General features: G+C 37.0%; 1 protein-coding gene across 15 annotated transcripts in view; it reads right to left on the reverse strand.

Annotated features, from left to right (window-relative positions):
• Positions 1-18323, reverse strand: part of CNOT1 (CCR4-NOT transcription complex subunit 1) — an 82921-nt gene that overhangs the window by 32513 nt on the left and 32085 nt on the right. For 9 of the 15 annotated variants that reach the window (XM_061387386.1, XM_061387388.1, XM_061387379.1 and 6 more), the window contains 14 exons: positions 17848-17946; positions 17434-17502; positions 17292-17346; positions 16631-16834; positions 14613-14781; positions 13478-13604; positions 13225-13335; positions 10489-10659; positions 9957-10084; positions 7540-7780; positions 5537-5656; positions 5013-5051; positions 4670-4792; positions 4351-4502 (listed from right to left, as the gene is read on the reverse strand). In XM_061387386.1, coding sequence (XP_061243370.1) covers positions 4351-4502; positions 4670-4792; positions 5013-5051; positions 5537-5656; positions 7540-7780; positions 9957-10084; positions 10489-10659; positions 13225-13335; positions 13478-13604; positions 14613-14781; positions 16631-16834; positions 17292-17346; positions 17434-17502; positions 17848-17946 — 1808 coding nt within the window. The remainder of the gene's footprint in view (positions 1-4350; positions 4503-4669; positions 4793-5012; positions 5052-5536; positions 5657-7539; positions 7781-9956; positions 10085-10488; positions 10660-13224; positions 13336-13477; positions 13605-14612; positions 14782-16630; positions 16835-17291; positions 17347-17433; positions 17503-17847; positions 17947-18323) is intronic. The other 6 variants (XM_061387384.1, XM_061387385.1, XM_061387382.1 and 3 more) reach the window with 2 other exon arrangements.

The following is an 18323-nucleotide window of genomic DNA, read 5'->3' on the forward strand; positions in this document are numbered from 1 at the left end:
GCTGCCCATATATTTTGAAATACCGCTCTAAGAAACATTCCATATCCTCAACTACTTCATCAAAAATTATGCACAAAAGTGGATAAAAGTTATCACAGTAAACAGATAAACAATCTTTAGACAAGGTTTTCAGTCAAAAATAAGACATTAATTTAAGTATAGATAAAAATGCCATACATGTAGTCAGTAACTGTATTAGGCAAGCATGTAAAAAACTGACTTCTAAAATGTGAAATAGGCTATACGTTTGACAGGAAAATCCACCTTCCTATCACAGGGTGCTATTGTCTCCTAAAACTGTGGAACCCCTTGCACTCATAAATGCTATGCAAACTTCCTACTGTCTTAGACCTTACCCTCTAAATTCTTAATCATACTGTTGACTCTAAAAAGTAAAAGCAGTCATTCAGACAAGAAAGTTGTTTCTGAGGGGAGGGAGAGGACAGATTAGGATATTTAAAGTACCAAGTAAAACTCTACATTAAACAGTTCAGAGAATTCTCTGGAGGACCAGTGGTTAAGACTCTGAGCTTCCACTTCAGGGAGTGTAGGTTCAATCCCTGGTCAGGGAACTAACATCCCACATGTCATGAGGCACAGCCAAAACAAATAAATTATCTTGCAGATAAGCACAAAACTATGGGGAAATAGACCAACTGCCTCTGGTTATAATAAATGGAGAACTTGCTATGGAGAAAAATTTTATAGCACCTAGCAAAACTGCATATGCCATTTCCCTTTAACCTAACAATTCCACTTCTAGTGGGCCCAAATATACACTGGCAAAGACGATGGATGCAAAATGCTATTCATTGCAACATTATTTGTGATATATAGTGAAAAACAAACTGAATATTCACAAATAGGTACTAGTTCACTAAGGCACAAAACATCTATTTAGTAGAGTGCTGCTGCTACTGCTGCTAAGTCGCTTCAGTTGTGTCTGACCCTGTGCGACCCCACAGACGGCAGCCCACCAGGCTCCCCCATCCCTGGGATTCTCTAGGCAAGAACACTGGAGTGGGTTGCCATTTCCTTCTCCAATGCATGAAAGAGAAAAGTGAAAGGGAAGTTGCTCAGTCGTGTCCGACTCTTAGCAACCCCATGGACTGCAGCCTACCAGGCTCCTCCATCCATGGGATTTTCCAGGCAAGAGTACTGGAGTAGGGTGCCTTCTCCAAAACAAACAAACAAACAAAAAAACACCCCTTTAAATTAAAAGGAAAACCGTTTCAAAGACTTCTATGCCATGGGTTAATGGCTACAAGTAATAGATAATAATTATCATATTATATTCAACACAAAATGCCTTCAATTGTAAGCCACAGCATTATTTTACATGCTCTACAAAATTAACTGGGTTAATTCTAATTGTAAGAGGTCACCAATGAGATGAATCATCATTTCAGAGATGTTACAATATTAAAACTGTGTAACTTATGATTGATAAAAATGGTTAATTAAAATATTATTCCTTGCTATTGCAGAACTTGCCATAGCTGACAAAATTCCAAACTTAAAGAGACCAGAGTACTAGAAGGAACTCCCATAAATGCTTCACTCACCAATTAGCTACATTTTGCCCTATTTAACCATTTTTTCTATAATATCCACTTCTCTCCAAAACATTTTAGATTAGATACATCATGTATCTTTTATCTCTAAATACTTTATAACCTGTTTTCTAAGAACAAGGTCATTTTCTTACATAACCTTGTGGAACAACAATCATGAAATCCAACACAAGTTGGGCAAGGATAAAATAAAATAGGCCAGATTCAAATTACATCAATTATTCCCATAATGTCCTCAATGCTCTTTTCCCCCACTTGGATCAGAATCCATTGCACCGAGTTGTCACATCTCTTCTGTTTCTTTAAACTGTCAAGAATTCATCAACTTTTATTTCTCTTTTCTTAAACTTGATTTTTTTACAAAGTAGAAGCCAGTTTTTTGTTTTTATACAATGTCCCCTTGATTTGTGTTTGTCTGCTACTTTGTATTTTGCTGACAGCGAGATTACCACATAACGTACACAACGTTCTCAATGGGTTTTATCATGAGGCACGTGTAGAATGGAGCTGGTGACCTCCTGATCAATAAATTAATGTCGTAAATGTCAGATCCAGCCTTCTCTACTGAAATGTTACTACTTTTCCCCTTTGAGAATCACACAGGTATTCATTTTACTATGCTTCAGAAATTACAAAAAAGAATATATAGGACAGAACAAAAGTGAGGACGGTGGAGTAAAGACCTCTAAATATTCTCTCCTCCATAAAACCAACTAGAACACTAGCCAAAAAAAGGTAGGAGTTGATTTTTCCAAAACTCTAGAAATGAACCAAAAGGCTTTACAACAGTCAAGGGAAGGAATTCCCTGTCAGTGCAGGAATTAAGACTTCTTGCTTTCATTTTACTGCTGGACCCAGGGATCAATCCCAGGTAGAGCAGCGCAGAGTGGCCAAGAAAAAAAAAAACATGAGGGGAATTTTTCTTCCAGAAAGATGATTACTTCTTGGTAACAACAGCAAGCTTCATGACATCTTAATTTGCCCAACTCAGAATTAAAACACAATCACAGTGAAAACCAGCAAGCAACCTGACAACCACCAGATCAAGAGGGCTCAGAACTGGGCTGAAACATCTTCCAAGTTCATTCTCAAAGAAATAATCATTATTTCACCTATCTGAGGATTCCCTGTGAGACCACAATGGCCGGGTTGTCTATACTGGACCTAAGAACTGACCCAGGGCAAACAGACTCTTCCTCATGGTTATTTGCAGAAAACATTTTAAAGGTCACTGTTTTAACTTCCTGAATGCCTAAGGTAGAAGATAACAGTCTGACGAAACAACAGGCTAACCAAAAGTTCAAAAGGAAAACTTCAGATGATTCCCATGGGTGGAAATCTGAAAAACTCTCACATTTCCCCAGGAATCTAGAAGGTATGAGGTGTGTGTAGGGTTGTGTTAGCATCTAAAGCTGTGCCACTGCCATGAAAGATCTAAGAAAGCCCAAGTTCTTAGGTTCAAGCCCAAGTTCACCTCAAGCCAACCTTCAGGTTATGACTAAGAAGCAAGTGAATACCACAGTGGACTTGTCAAGAGACCAACTTAGGGTTAAAGATATGCCTGGACACAGCACATAGAATCACAGGGTGAAGAATAGCTTACTGATTTCAGAGTTTAGTTTAACAAAACCTCCAATCTTAGCTAACCACAAAGCTTATCCAGAGATATCAGTGACCAAAGAGGACAAAGAATACAGATATTACTGAATTCGTTCAGAAAAGAGCATTAACAAAACAAAAAACCCTTGAGTGGGTTTTCGAGAATTGTGATTTCGAGAATTGCCATATTAAACTTTCCAGCTTTCAACCACAAATAAGACATGCAACACACACACATATAACCAAACTAACTAGAAACAGAGGTAAGGAAACTCCCTTCAATGTGAAACGTAACTATAAAACCCATAACTAACATTATAGCTAATGGTCAAACACTGGATACTTTCCTCCTAAATCAGGAACAAGATAAGGTTGTCTGTTCTCACCACGTCTATTCAACTTTAGACCGGAGGTTCAAACAAGAACAATTAGACCAAAAAAAACAATCCAACTCTCTATTCAGATACCATGACTTGTATCAAATATCCAGCAAAAAGCACGACTAAGGCAATGCAAACATCACTGAAAGAAATTAGAGAAAACTAAAGAAATGGGAAGATATCCTAGATTTGTTAACTGGAAGACTTAATACTATTAAAATGGCACTATCCCCCGAGGTGATCTAAAGATTGAACATAATCCTTATCAAAATCCCACTGGGCTATGTAATTTCTCTGCAGAAATGGACAAGCTGACCCTAAAATTCTTATGAAAATTAAGGAACCCAGAATGACCGAAACAATTTTGGAGAAGTAGAAAGCAAAGTTAGAGAACTCACACTTCAATTTAAAAATTTACTTAAAAGTGAAAGTTATCAAGACAATGTGGTACTGGCATAAGGACAGGCATATAGATCAATGGAATAGAACTAAGAGCCCAGAATAAACTCATATTATGTGCAACTGATTTTTCAGAAGATAGTCCCAAATGGAAAGACCAGTCTCTTCAACAAACAAATCGACTATTCACATGTAAAACCATGCATTTAGGATCCTATCTCACACCACATATTAAAAAATTAACTCAAACAGAGCTCATACTTCAGTAGTATAGTACTTTGGACTTAAAACCCACTGGATTACTTCAAATGCTGTTGTATTTAATCATTCAAACCCTCTTCCTCAAATCAATAATTATCCACACAATCCAGTTCCAGTATTAAATATACTCTTCTTACCCTGCACAAGCTTGTAAACAGGCCAACATTGTCGCGAGGGTTTCTGGAGGAAGTTGAGCACTTTTGGGCTGATCTTTCTCTGGGGCAAGTCCCCCCAAAATAGAAGGACACCGTCTCTTTAAAAAAGTCATACAAGCCTGGATAAAAGGCTCCTGAAAAAGAGAAAGTCTTTCAGTGTATTTGAAACTCATCATTAACTGATTTCAGACTAAGCACTACAACTCAACTCCAGAATATAGTAATAACATTTTGCCATTTTCTTCAGTTATCTTGACCATCAAAACTTAAAAGAAGTAATAAACGGACAAATCCCACTTACTCCATGCTCTCGAATTTTATCTGTGAGCCATTTGTCAAGTTTGAGGTATTCACGACGTGAAGCAAGTGCAGCAAGGTCAATAACAAAGGCAAATGGAGTACCATTTAGCAGCATTGACAAAGCCTAAAGAAAAAGAATATTAGAAACTACGAGTCAAGCAATTGAGTGACTTTTCTGTCCTATTTTCTGTTTCCAGTTTTTATTTTCACAAACAGGTCTAAATAAAATATTGCTAATATTTTCTTAATCATAATTTTTTAAACAAAACAGCTTAGTGTATATCAATGGTAACACTTGTCCCTAACTATACGATCACATTTCAAAGACAAACACATGACTTTACCTTCACAATAAACTTTACCCTGTGTTTTTTCAAATAAACCTAAAGCAAAGCAAAACACAAAGCATGAAAAATTATCTTTATCTGTTAAAAAAAAAAAAAATCTAAACTCAGGCTTCCTCTAAGTACAACTACACCACCAGTACTGTGTACATCAAATCAAAGACATCAAGAATCAGACTATTTGTCAAAAGAATCCGTTAATGCTAATGAAATCTGTAGAAAAGTCGATAGCCAATCAGTTTCTCCAAAAATTGTATCTCACAGATTACATCTAAGAAGATGTCAATATCACTTATTTTAAAACAGCCCTTTAAATATCATAGAAGACCAAACAAAACTCAGTGAAATGTAAATGAAAACATTTTTACACTTCTAAAGAACCACTCTTCTTCCAACGTCTTTCTACCTATAAGGAAAAACTAAATCTCATCCATTCTACCTTAGAGTTACATGTGACTTATTCCTAAGACACCTGGAATTTTTATCATCAATAAATAAAGCATTCTCTGTCCCTTCAAACTCACCTTCAAGTCCTGGGCCACATCAAGTATTCGAGACAACTTGGCCTGGTCATACTGCTCCCCTCGCATGTACCATTCTGCCATTGCATGCATGATAAGTTGGCGGATTGAGGGAGACTGTCCCTAAGAAAAGAAAAAAGGGAGTTAAATAGCAATACTACTACTAACCATTTTGATACGTTGTTGCAACTATTACAAACGCTGATTTCACCTGTACTCATGTAAAATTGAGCTGTATCAGTGCAAATGATAAAGCATTGATTACAGTGACTTGTGTGTTGTGGGGGGAGGGGTGTTATTTCCACATCTTCCAAATGATGCCTACCCATAAACCCTTAGGTCATATACTCACTACAACAAATCTGTCCTATAAAACACTTTCAAAGACAATATATGATGTGAACATGAGGGTGCATCAAATTTACATGATCCCTTAAATTCAATTACATATTACTGGCCTATAAAGACAAAACAGTGTTCAGCAGAAAACAGCCTGTCTTTGCAGTTGAATGGTAATTTAGCTAATGTCTCTCAGAGAAGCAACAGCAATCTAAATCTACTATCTAAACCACTTTCCAGTAACTGTCTCAGAGTGACAGAAAGCCCAAGTGAGACACGTATCTAATCAGGAATGGTGATGCATGTCCCTTCACTGTGCCCTCTCTCACAGATTTATTGAGAAAAGTCTAAGAAGGCCTACGCTTCAAACTTCTGGTTAAATGTTTGATAAACACTTTGTAAACTCTTATCTATCATGTGATTTCAGTCTCCAGCAATGCAGGTGGCCCGAGGAAAGGAATGGAACCAAGGCTAATGTTTTCCAAGTTTTATCTGGTATATAATGAATAATAGCAGGAATATCTTAAAGAGGGGAACTTGGTATAAAGGGGAAAACAACTGCTTTTTCTTAAAGCCTCTACATATATCTGCATTTAAAATGCAGGCTACTGGGGAGGAGGGGAAGATCAATGGACAGAAGAGTATTTACTTGTCAAATGCATCCTACAAAATTGGGTGGGGGGCACAAGGGCTTGAAAACTCAGCAGGAACCAAAATAAAAATTTTTTTTTTAATTTTATTTTATTTTTAAACTTTACAAATTGTATTAGTTTTGCCAAATATCAAAATGAATCCGCCACAGGTATACATGTGTTCCCCATCCTGAACCCTCCTCCCTCCTCCCTCCCCAGACCATCCCTCTGGGTTGTCCCAGTGCATTAGCCCCAAGCATCCAGTATCGTGCATCGAACCTGGACTGGCAACTCGTTTCAAATATGATATTATACATGTTTCAATGCCATTCTCCCAAATCTTCCCACCCTCTCCCTCTGCAACAGAGTCCATAAGACTGTTCTATACATCAGTGTCTCTTTTGCTGTCTCGTACACAGGGTTATTGTTAGCATCTTTCTAAATGCTGGATTTAAAGTACAATTATGTCAATTCAATTGATCTGTGATATTCTCTCATTTGCTATTAAGAAGTAAAATGAGAACCTTCTGTTTCTATTAAGCTCTGTACTGGTACCCTAGCGATACAGTTTTCATAATACTGAATTTTTTTTTTAATTGTCTAGCCTCCTTGCTCTTTCAAGTTTTATACTTAATACCTACATGATGCTAAAAGATAAAATAAATTTTATGGAAGTGTGACTTTCTCAGAGTGTCAGGATTCCAAGGTTGACAATTTCTCTAGTTGAACATCATCAAAAGAATGTCTATTATGCAGAAATAGAATTACAGATGTAGGAAACTAACACAGTTATGGGGGGTGGGGATTGGGAACAACATATACACACTACTATGTACAAAAGAGAGATAACTAAATAAGAACCTACTGTACAGCAAAGGAAGCTCTACTCAACACTCTGAAATAGCATGTATGGAACAGAATCTGAAAGAATGAATATGTGTACGTATAACACTCACTTTGCTGTACACCCAAAACACAAATCAACAAAAAAGTTTTAATGTTGATTATTAAGACAAAGAAATGGTCGTATCTTACCTGTCCATGCCATGCATAGTGCAAAATTATAGCTGAGTTAGGGTGGTTTCCAAGGAAAATTGGCATCAGAGTGGAGATGAGTTCGTGGCGCAAGGTGTGCCAGGAGGTGTTGATTTGTAATAAGGCCAATACCAGCATGTCTGGACAGTGTTTGATAGGGAAGCTGAAGAGCTGTTTGACTTGCTCATATTGCCCTACCTCTGCGAGCCTTAGCAGAGATTCAATCAAATCCAAGCTCTTCCTAACAAGAATGGAAATAAGATAATCTGTCAGTGAAAATCTAAGGACACAAAATCCATTTTCCAAATAAATGATACCAGCTATCAAGACAAAACCAAGTTGCTGTCATCTTTAGTATTTGAAAAATATTTAAATTGGTGCTGATTCAGCTCAAATATATAATGCTGGCATGCTTTCAAACTAACTTTAAAAGCCGTCCAAATTAACAAAATAAGTGATGAAGGAGTAGACGTGACTGACCATTTGCATAACCACGGACCTCCTCACCATGAAAAACTTTTTGTGATTAGAGTGAAAAGTAAAAATATCAGAGTTTACAAACAGTCAAAAATTCAATAAAACATAAACACAACAAACATTCTACATAAAAATACAGCCTGACTCACACAACACTGCAAATCAACTGTATTTCAATTTAAAAAGAAAGCCCAGCCAGAACACTTACTTTGGTAACACAGTTTTAACTTACGTGCCCCCTCTGATGTCTATACAAGTTCAGAAGTAATCAATACCTCCTATGAATTGGAAGCTAAACGTGGTTGGCTTCAGCCAAGCCTCAAATCTTACTAATCCTAGTCCATAAAAACTATGGGATAGAGATCAAATTAAACACCATGAGGAAATAGATACCCTATATCATAGGGAAGACTACAGGATGCTATTTTTCCATTAAATCAATGGTCAAGAATTATATTAAAAAAAAAAAAAAAGGAGGAAGACTCATAGAATGAAAGAAACTATGTACTTAGACCTTGTGTGGACTCCCAATCATACAAAGTGTTATAAACCATTTTTGAGACAATTAGGGAAACCTGAATATACAGCTGTATCAAGGAGTTATTAAATATATAACGACATTTCAGTTTTATAAATTGGAAAGAGGTTTTTATCTGTTAAAATGAAGAAACACTACCATACACATTAATCTTAACAGGAAGGGGGAAAAAAAAAAAATCAACCAACCCAGCAGATCCAACACTGGCTACCACCTGGACATCTGGGGAATCGATACACTTTAGAACAGACCACTGCTTCAGAACAGGGATCAGCAAACAACATTCACAGGCCCAATCTCACACTGCCTAATTTTTGTAAATACTGTTTTGCTGGAATAGAGTCACACTCACATTTATACTGTGCTACAATTTAAGAGTTAAGTAGTTGCACAGAGACCATCTGGCCTGCAAAGCCACATATTAAACCCTTTACAGGGAAAATTTACCATCCTTTGTCTTGTAAGATGATGTCAATAGGGCTTTGTGCGTGCGTGCATGCTAAGTAGCTTCAGTCGTGTCTGACTCTGTGTGACCCTATGGACTGTAGCCTGCCAGGGTCCTCTGTCCATGGGGATTCTCCAGGCAAGAATACTGGAGTGGATTGCCATTTCCTACTCCAGGGGATCTTCCCAACCCAGGGATTGAACCCACATCTCTTAAGTCTCCTGTATTCTCTGGAGGGTTCTTTACTACTGGTGCCACCTGGGAAGCCCAATAGGGCTTTATACTGACCTAAAACGAACAGCCACAACACGTCCTCCTCCCTCCCCCTCCCCCCAAACACTAACTGTTCATGTTGAAAAAGTGTCCCAGTAGAGTATGGTTGAAAAAAATGGAAAAAACATTATAAAGTAGATGTCTTTGAGGACCAAAGCAGCCCATGGCCACTCCCTATAGCCATGAGTGTATTTTAAAAGTAATGCACATCCATCCCTCAGAGAGGAATGACTTAAGTTTCAGGAGAAACCAACTCAGCCAGTCAGATTTTCCCTCAGAAATTTGGAATTGAAACTCAGAGAAAATAGATAATTAACTTAAAGTTTGAGATTTCATGAGTTGGCCACTTTGAGCCACTTACAAAAGCAAGCAAGCAAAATCTACAGAGAAAAGAAAGGGATTTAACCCTAATAGAGAAGTGCAAATCTCCTTCTAACGTGTCTGATAGTTTCAGAAAATATACAATGGCAGATATTACAAGAAGAAAGATGTGTCTAGTGATAAGGGGACTAAATAGAGATTTTCACCCAAGAACACCCTACTATATAAAATTTAGGGTAAGCAGGCTTGCTAAAAATACTATTTCATTTAAACCTTTAACTATGTAGTTGGCTAACTATTAATCTTATATTTCAAAAAAGTAGAAGTGATCCTTTCAAGAAAAGCTAGATGAAGAGTGTTTACCATGTGGCAATTTCTCGATTGTCATCCTCTGGTGGTGCTTTCAGAATATCAGTGGCAACAGTATGACAGGGATAGTCGGCAAAACAGAAGATCTCTGGATTTATAAGGGAATGCTGAATGAAGGAGAGCTAGAAAAAGAGAAAAAAGTCCTTACTACCATAAATGACTGTGGATGTTAAAAAACTGAAACATTTTAACAAAGCAATTTCAACCTTAAGGTTATCAGAAATTTCCCTTTAAAATCTTAATTATTTGATCTTTCAAAACCACAGGTAATTCAGACAAAATAAGGTGCATGATGACCCTGGAGACAAACATCCTTAAAATACTGGGAAAACAGATGGATTGCTACACTTCAGCTGAGTCTGGTATTAAACTATAATAATGTTTCTTCAAAATTCACGGGAGTCTCTGCTTTTCTGAGCAATGCAAAACAAATTCTATTTTAAAACAATATTTTAATCAAAGGATAGATGTCACTATGTTAGTTGTTATTTTGTGTCTCTTCTATAGCTAAACACTATTCACTTACCTGGCCTTCTGCGTGTTTCCAAGGTCTGTATATGAGATCTACAGGGAACACTTCCATACCCAGACCCCTTTGAATGCCATAGACTACATTATGAAGTCCTTTACTATCACGAATTTGAAACCCAGGATGGTCCAGTTCATAAGTTACTTCCTTGAAATTCAAACTCGGGTTCTAAAAAAGAAAAGTACTTCAAAGTTTAATGAACAAAAGTGCACATATTTTGATTGCTTTATTCAAAGAGTCACATTAAATCTTTAGTTCAATCAAGATGGTAATAGTCTAATTATAGACACAAAATCATCTAAATCTTTCCAGCATTACCAAAAAGTCTTAGAAGAGGTATATTCCTTTTTAAAAAAATTTTTATTTTTATTTTGGCTGTGCTGGGTCTTCATTGTACCACATGGGCTTAGCTGCCCCGCAGCATATGGGATCTTAGTTCAGTGACCAGGGATCGAATCTGTATCTCTAGCACTGCAAGGCAGATTCTTAACCAGTGGACCACCAGGGGAGTCTCAGAAAAGCAAATTCTTAATATTCAAAATAAACCAGCTCTACTAGTAAGTAACTCCAATCTTTCAGCAAGCAACTCCAACCTTTCAGCTCATGATATACTTCTGAATATATATGAGGACATAATGGGGAAATCTCTCTTCCTCTACTTTAGTGCAATGAACACGCCCATCCCGATAATGCCTCTTCTTTACAGTAAGACTTCATTACTTTGGAACAAAGTGGCAAAGATAAACCAATTATCCCAAATGTCAATCTTAAAGATCTCCCCTAAAAGTATCTCAATGTATGTATCAGGAAAAGTGATCTAAATTCTTTATGACAAAAAGACTAAAAATATTCTATTCAAAAATGTTTTATGAAAAGGTATTCATAAAAGCAGTATGAGATTCCTTAAAGAAACACAAAGCACAGGAAACAACTTTAGAAGATCATTTACCAAACACTCTGCACCAAGCAATAAGAATATTTTGTGCTTGGGACTTCTCTGGTGTCCCAAGTGGGTGTCCCAGTGGTTAAGACTTTGAGCTCCCAATGTCAGGGGCACAAGTTGGATCCCTGGGTGGGAGACTAAGATCCTGCATGCCACATCGTGTGGCCAAAATGGAAAAAAAAAGAATATTTTGTGCTTGAAAGGGAAAAAAAAAAAGGATGTGCATACTTCAAAATTAAATCTCCAACCAAAACATCATATCCAATTTAGTTTTGCTTTAAGGTGACTTCTCTGAAGACTTGCTTTGTATACAGTACAAAGAGTAAACCTCAGTTGGGGTATTCACTCTAAGGCAACAATAGCATTCAGAGGTGAGATTTTTTTTCTACAGTTTGTTTCAAGGACTGAATGTGACAGAACAGAATCATAAATATACTATTAAATAGCATTCCTAGAAAGAGGTTAAGTTTGGAAAGTCCACAGGTATGCCCCTATGGTTTCCTCCTTCCATCTTGGGTAGTAAAAAAAAAAAAACCAAACAAATTATTAACCCAATGTATGTCTGAAATTGTCCTCTGCTCCCTGTCTACAAAAAAATATACAGAAACTCAAATACATGAGAAGAAAAAGGAAGAGGAAAATATTACTAATTCAACTATTCAAATCCACACTGAAGGTATTTAATTTATAGCCTTTGCACTCTGAAATCAAAACAATATAGGTTCAGATAACATGGAACACTGTCCTTGTCTACAATTAAAAAAAAAAAAAAAAAAAAGAGTATCATCAATAAGGCAATAAACTACTGAGATGAAACAGAGAGAAAAGCATGTTTTCATTTTATAGACAACCACAGGTTAAGAACAAATTAATAACTGGTTATCCATAAGTGATAAAACTGTGATTTTATTTTGCTTTTCTTTCATTTCACTTTCCAAATTTTCCGCCATGATCATGTTATTTTTTAATAGGTTTGAACACCATAAATCCATCTACTATTAAAATGAAAACCCTTTGATGTTAAGGTCATAAAGAGAATGGTATGATTCCCTGTTATTCAGTTCTGCCTCTAAGTTACATATGTGGAAAACTAAAACTGAAATATAGGATAGACAAATGACCTGACACCTTACCAAGAATGTTATGTGTGTGTATGTAGTCGTTAGCCTTGTATGTAGTTCCCTGACATTTTATGAACAAGCCTGGAATATTACACCTTGATCTTGACTCCACACTCCCTTTTAATAACTAAAAGTTTTACCCTTGTATTTAACATTTCAACATTTTAGGAGAGGTACTTTTTATTTTAGGAGAGGTACTTTTTATTTGGGAGCCAATTATTTAGCTTATGGATATTCCAGAAGTGGAACTAGTAAGAGATGTACCGATTTTTATTATTCCTATCCACCATAAACAAAGTTGGCAGGGTTTTTGTACACCTTCCAGAAAACATTCAGACTTTCTTTCTCCTCAATAATTCTTCATATAATCATTATTTTGTAACAAATTCATCCTTCCCCAAAAACCACACACTAACTGCCAGCCAATCATCTCATCAGTGTGATTCAGAACTGCATAGCAACAATTCATTATGAACAAAGCCAGAGTTTGACTATGTGCTATTTCCAGTACATAATTACTTCTGATGTTTCATTACATTTAAGCCAATGAAGTCAGAAATTACAAAACAGTGCAGCCCTCATTCAGCTAGGCACTTTACTCATTAAAATTTTCATTCTCTGGGCTATACCTTACTAATATCATAAATATACGACATTACATGTACTCACCAGTTCTTTGAGAACATCGATCAAGACTTCTACATTCCATGTGTGTGCCTGTGCTCCATCACTTTTATCTTTCCCATCACTCCAGATTCCACTGCCAGGAGCAGAGATACTCTGTAGGAGTAAAAAATGAATTAAACAAAGCCAACTACTGCATGTGTTCAGCTCGGGTTGATAGAACAATCATACTGACTTAATAAAATAAAAAGGGTAGGACATTAATTCACTTTGTAAAATAGTTGATTGCCACACTTACCTGTAATGGAATTCCGTCTGTTAATCCTGAATGAGTTCGAGCCATCATTCCTAAAACCCTTGCAACCTGGGCAGCTGTGACCTCCCGAACACCAAACTGCATGATTATATTGCGACATTCTTCAATACTGAAACAAAAATTTAACTTCAGAAAAATAGCACCCTCAACACCAAGGTTAAGAAACACTCATATGAGTCTTTGAGTGAAATCACTAGTTTTACTAACATAGAGTAATACACTTCATTTCTTCTTACTTTCACATAGCAAGTAATGGAAAAAATGCCCAGTTAAGAAAAAAGTTTAAAATACTGATTAAAGAAGGAAATATGAATTAAGAGTAGTATTTTTCAAAAAGAAACAAAATTATCCTCCTCAATCTTTGAATATCAGTATTTTAAAGAATAACTTGATTTATACCAATCAAGGGTTATTCTGATATGTACAAAGCCTTGAAAATGTACTTTTTTTCACTTTGCATCAACAGAAGTTTTATGCCAGACACATATATACATATAAGAAATACACTTTCAAACTAAGTGGAAATGTGATTTGAGTTTTAAAAATATTAAATGTTATACTTAAAGTCAAACTAAAGCACATAAATGCCCTTAATAATATATTCTCAGAAGAAACATTAATAATCCACTGTTTAATAGTCTTAAGTGCTACCATTAGGGTAAGCAATTTCCTCTGATGCCCCTGGCAAGTGGGGAAAATATTTGAAAGGCAGGGTATGAAAGGCTAGAAAAGGAAGACTGTAAAAATCAAGGCACAGTGAGGAAACTGAGGGTGGGAGGAGGCAGAAGCAAATCAGGCATGCTGGATGGGACACGATCCCATTAACACTTGCTGCAATGCCCTTTCTCTCTCAAAAGCTAAAAATGCATAACATGCCAACTAGGCTAGGAACCCCTGTCTGTAAATGTGAGCAATTAGGGGGGATGGATAAGTAGAAATTTAGCCAGCAAAACACTAATAGGTGGCAGCAAAACTAATATGTGGAAGATTGAATTTAGAAGCAAAATTCTTGAGAGGCAAAGATAACACATCAAGGAATCATCAGGAACTTGCTTTAAAAAATGACATTGTACTTGTCCTAAGAGTAATCAGAGGTTTAAAATGCCTTCCTACCAACCTTGCACAAAAGCCATAGCCCACTTCTTGCATAAAATCAGCCAAAGAGCTCTCCATCATGGTTTTAGCTACCCCTCCGGAATCAGGCAGGATTCTGTCCATTAGAATGTCCCGTTTTTCAGGGTATAAAAGTGGTGCAAGCACCACAGGACAGCGTTCCTGGGGAAAATCTGAGAAAAGGAAGAAGATACTTGTAACTGCTATATTGATTAAAAACGAACTGTCCTCTTTAACTCTCTAAAAGTCCCTCAAACCTGAGTCTTTGACAAGTTCATACTCAAAGCAAAGTTTATTCAGTTTATTCAGCTAGCCCAGTCCAAACTATGACTTCAACACCAATTCTAAAATTTGAATGTTCCTTTGTCATATATAATGGTCATGAGTATATTTTTAATTCTTTTAGATCCCATTATCCATTGACATTGACTAAGTCACACCCTATCAGTTCAGTTCAGTTCAGTCGTGTCCGACTCTTTGCGACCCCATGAACCACAGCACACCAGGCCTCCCTGTCCATCACCAACTCCTGGAGTCCACCCAAACCTATGTCCATTGAGTCGGTGATGCCACCCAACCATCTCATCCTCTGTCATCCTCCTCTCCTGCCCTCAATCTTTCCCAGCATCAGGGTCTTTTCAAATGAGTCAGCTCTTCACATCAGGTGGCCAAAGTATTGGAGTTTCAGCTTCAAGACAGTCCTTCCAATGAACACCCAGGACTGATCTCCTTTAGGATGGACTGGTTGGATCTCCTTGCAGTCCAAGGGACTCTAATTCTTCAGTGCTCAGCTTTCTTTATAGTCCAACTCTCATACCCATACATGACCACTGGAAAAACCATAGCCTTGACTAGACAGACCTTTGTTGGCAAAGTAATGTCTCTGCTTTTCAATATGCTGTCTAGGTTGGTCGTAAGTTCCCTTTCAAGGAGTAAACATCTTTTAATTTCATGGCTGCAATCACCATCTGCAGTGATTTTGGAGCCCAGAAAATTAAAGTCAGCCACTGTTTCCCCATCTATTTGCCATGAAGTGATGGGACCAGATGCCATGATCTTCGTTTTCTGAATGTTGAGCTTTAAGCCAACTTTTTCACTCTCCTCTTTCACTTTCATCAAGAGGCTCCTCAGTTCCTCTCCACTTTCTGCCATAAAGGTGGCGTCATCTGCATATCTGAGGTTATTGATATTTCTCCCAGCAATCTTGATTCCAGCTTGTGCTTCTTCCAGCCCAGCGTTTCTCATGATGTACTCTGCATATAAGTTAAATAAGCAGGGTGACAATATACAGCCTTGACGTACTCCTTTTCCTATTTGGAACCAGTCTGTTGTTCCTATATATCACTATATAGTTCACACCCTATATATCACTCTAAAATGTCACACAGCGCTATCAATTCCCATGCAAGGAAGGCATCAGAAACAACTGGTACATCCATGTCTTTTCATTTCACTGACAAGTGGAAAACTTCCTATTACTGAGAAAGTTAATGCAGTTTAAAATTATATAAATTTTAATATAATTATATAAACATTAAGAAAACAATAATAACAGTGAAAATGGATAGTGGCTAGTCCACTATAAGATTTGTTTTAAAGATCTCTGAAAGAAAGATGGCAATAACAGAACCAGGAGTTATCTTAGCACAACAATGCCAACAGCCGAAGAGGTAAAGTCGGTATATCAAAAGTGATCAACTTATTTCAACCAAAAAGAACATGCCACAATACCATAGTCTCTGTATCCCATAAAAGGGAAAAATCTGACCACATGGAAATACACCAAGTCCAAACTGAGATGGCACTTAGATAAGATTGTCAGTGAAGTGCTCTTCGCATTATACTGTTTCTATAACGAGGCTTTTGTCACTAAAATACTCTCTTCCTTCTCAAAGATTATCAACTTAACAGAAAGGTAAATCGCTGTCTTCATTTGTATTCTAAAATCCCTTTGCCATGTATATTCATCCAAAAAAACCATCTTTTGTCTCATCTTTTATAGGCTACAGACAGTCTTTTTACCTCTGCGCAGCGTCTTAAGAAAAGCGTCTATCTGTTCCTGTCCAACTCCAAAGGCTCCCTTCTGCCCAAAGAGGAGATGGGACAGGAGGAGGTGTAGGACCTCTATTGCTATATCTTGGAAGCCACCTTCCTGATTTCCACTGACGTCTGCGTCAATGTAAGAACGCAGAAGATCTGGAAGCTTCTGTTTGATAAACTGGGCAGCTAGAAGGGTAAACAAACAAACAAACAAGTTATTTTTGCACCACAACAGGTCAGAAGTCACATACCATCAAAATGTAGATAGATGACCATCGTTCTCATTCACCAACTCACCCTTCACCCTCTGTATTTTCACAGCTCTAGCTGGCAGACATAAAATAAAAGACCAATTGCCAAGGGCTTGGTGAGGGGGTAGAGAATTTTTGGACAGGTACAGAGCTTCAGTTTTTTAGAACAAAGAAGTTTCAGACATCCATTACATAACAATGTGAACAGTTAACACTAATGAATTATACATTTGAAAATGGTTATGAAGGCAGATTTTAATGTGTTTTTACTATATACACACACACATAAAGGAGATCAAACAAAAATAATCATACTCTCTAAACTAAGTTCAAGATTCAGAAATCCACAGATTTTAAAGACTCTAACCTCACTACAGGAAAGAAGAACTTACCAAAACCTCTGAGATCTGTGCTGGAAGAATTCAAGAGGGCAAGGCCAAAAATTACCTGAAAGAAGAAGAGTCAGATTGACCAAAGAGTACAAATAGTTGCTTTATTTCTAATTCTGTCTATCTCTTTTCTTAAATCACTTACCTCTTGTACTTTGCTTAACTTGAGAACTTTACTCAGCTGGGCAAATAAGTGGGGTGCAGGCTTTAAACTCTGAAACAAACCAAACTTTATTTTAAAATAGGAACATACAATTTTCAGATCTATAAAAGCATCTGTTCACCCAATTATGGTGCTGCATAGGAGTGACAAATCTGTACTGAGGCTAGCAACAGTTGTGGAACTGTGTTCTGACAAGCTTAAGCCTTGATATGACCTGGTTTTATTAAGATTCTAATTATTATCAAACTACCTTGACTTTTTTAGAAAGCTATAAAACCCTCCAAAGTAAGTATTTGAAGTTTTTTAATTAAAATATGATATGAGATCAAGGATTAAGGCTTTTTTACAACATCTAATAAGATATCACATCTTAGGGCTACTAAAAGGAATACCAACCTTCTGATAGTGCAATGGATTATCAATGGCATAGGACAGCGTCGAGATAAAATTTGGCTTCGTAATCAGTGACGCACACTCCTGAATCAGAAACTGAGTCTTTAAAAATAAAAAATAAAATTTCATTAGCACTCAGTCATTATCTTGCATAAACAGAAACAGCGTTGCTCAGAACATTAAAGGGTAACCTGATACTGTATACTGTTCCTACATTATCAAAATCAGCTCTTTAAAAATCCCACTGAAACTACCAAAGTCTATTAACAAGAAGTGTTACCAAAACCTCTGTAGGACAGAGTCCATTGACAAGGTCACCATAATATCATGTAATATCATGACAAACTGCTCCCAAATTGAGAATCAAGCCATAGAACTCAATCTAGGACAAGAGATCTTTCTGCCTGACTTACTTGTCAAGCAGGACTGCCCTACAGTCCCGCTTCCTTCAGGCAGGTCTCATTCCCAGTTCTCTAAGC

Source organism: Bos javanicus, chromosome 18, assembly GCF_032452875.1.
Source record: "Bos javanicus breed banteng chromosome 18, ARS-OSU_banteng_1.0, whole genome shotgun sequence".
NCBI lineage: Eukaryota > Metazoa > Chordata > Mammalia > Artiodactyla > Bovidae > Bos > Bos javanicus.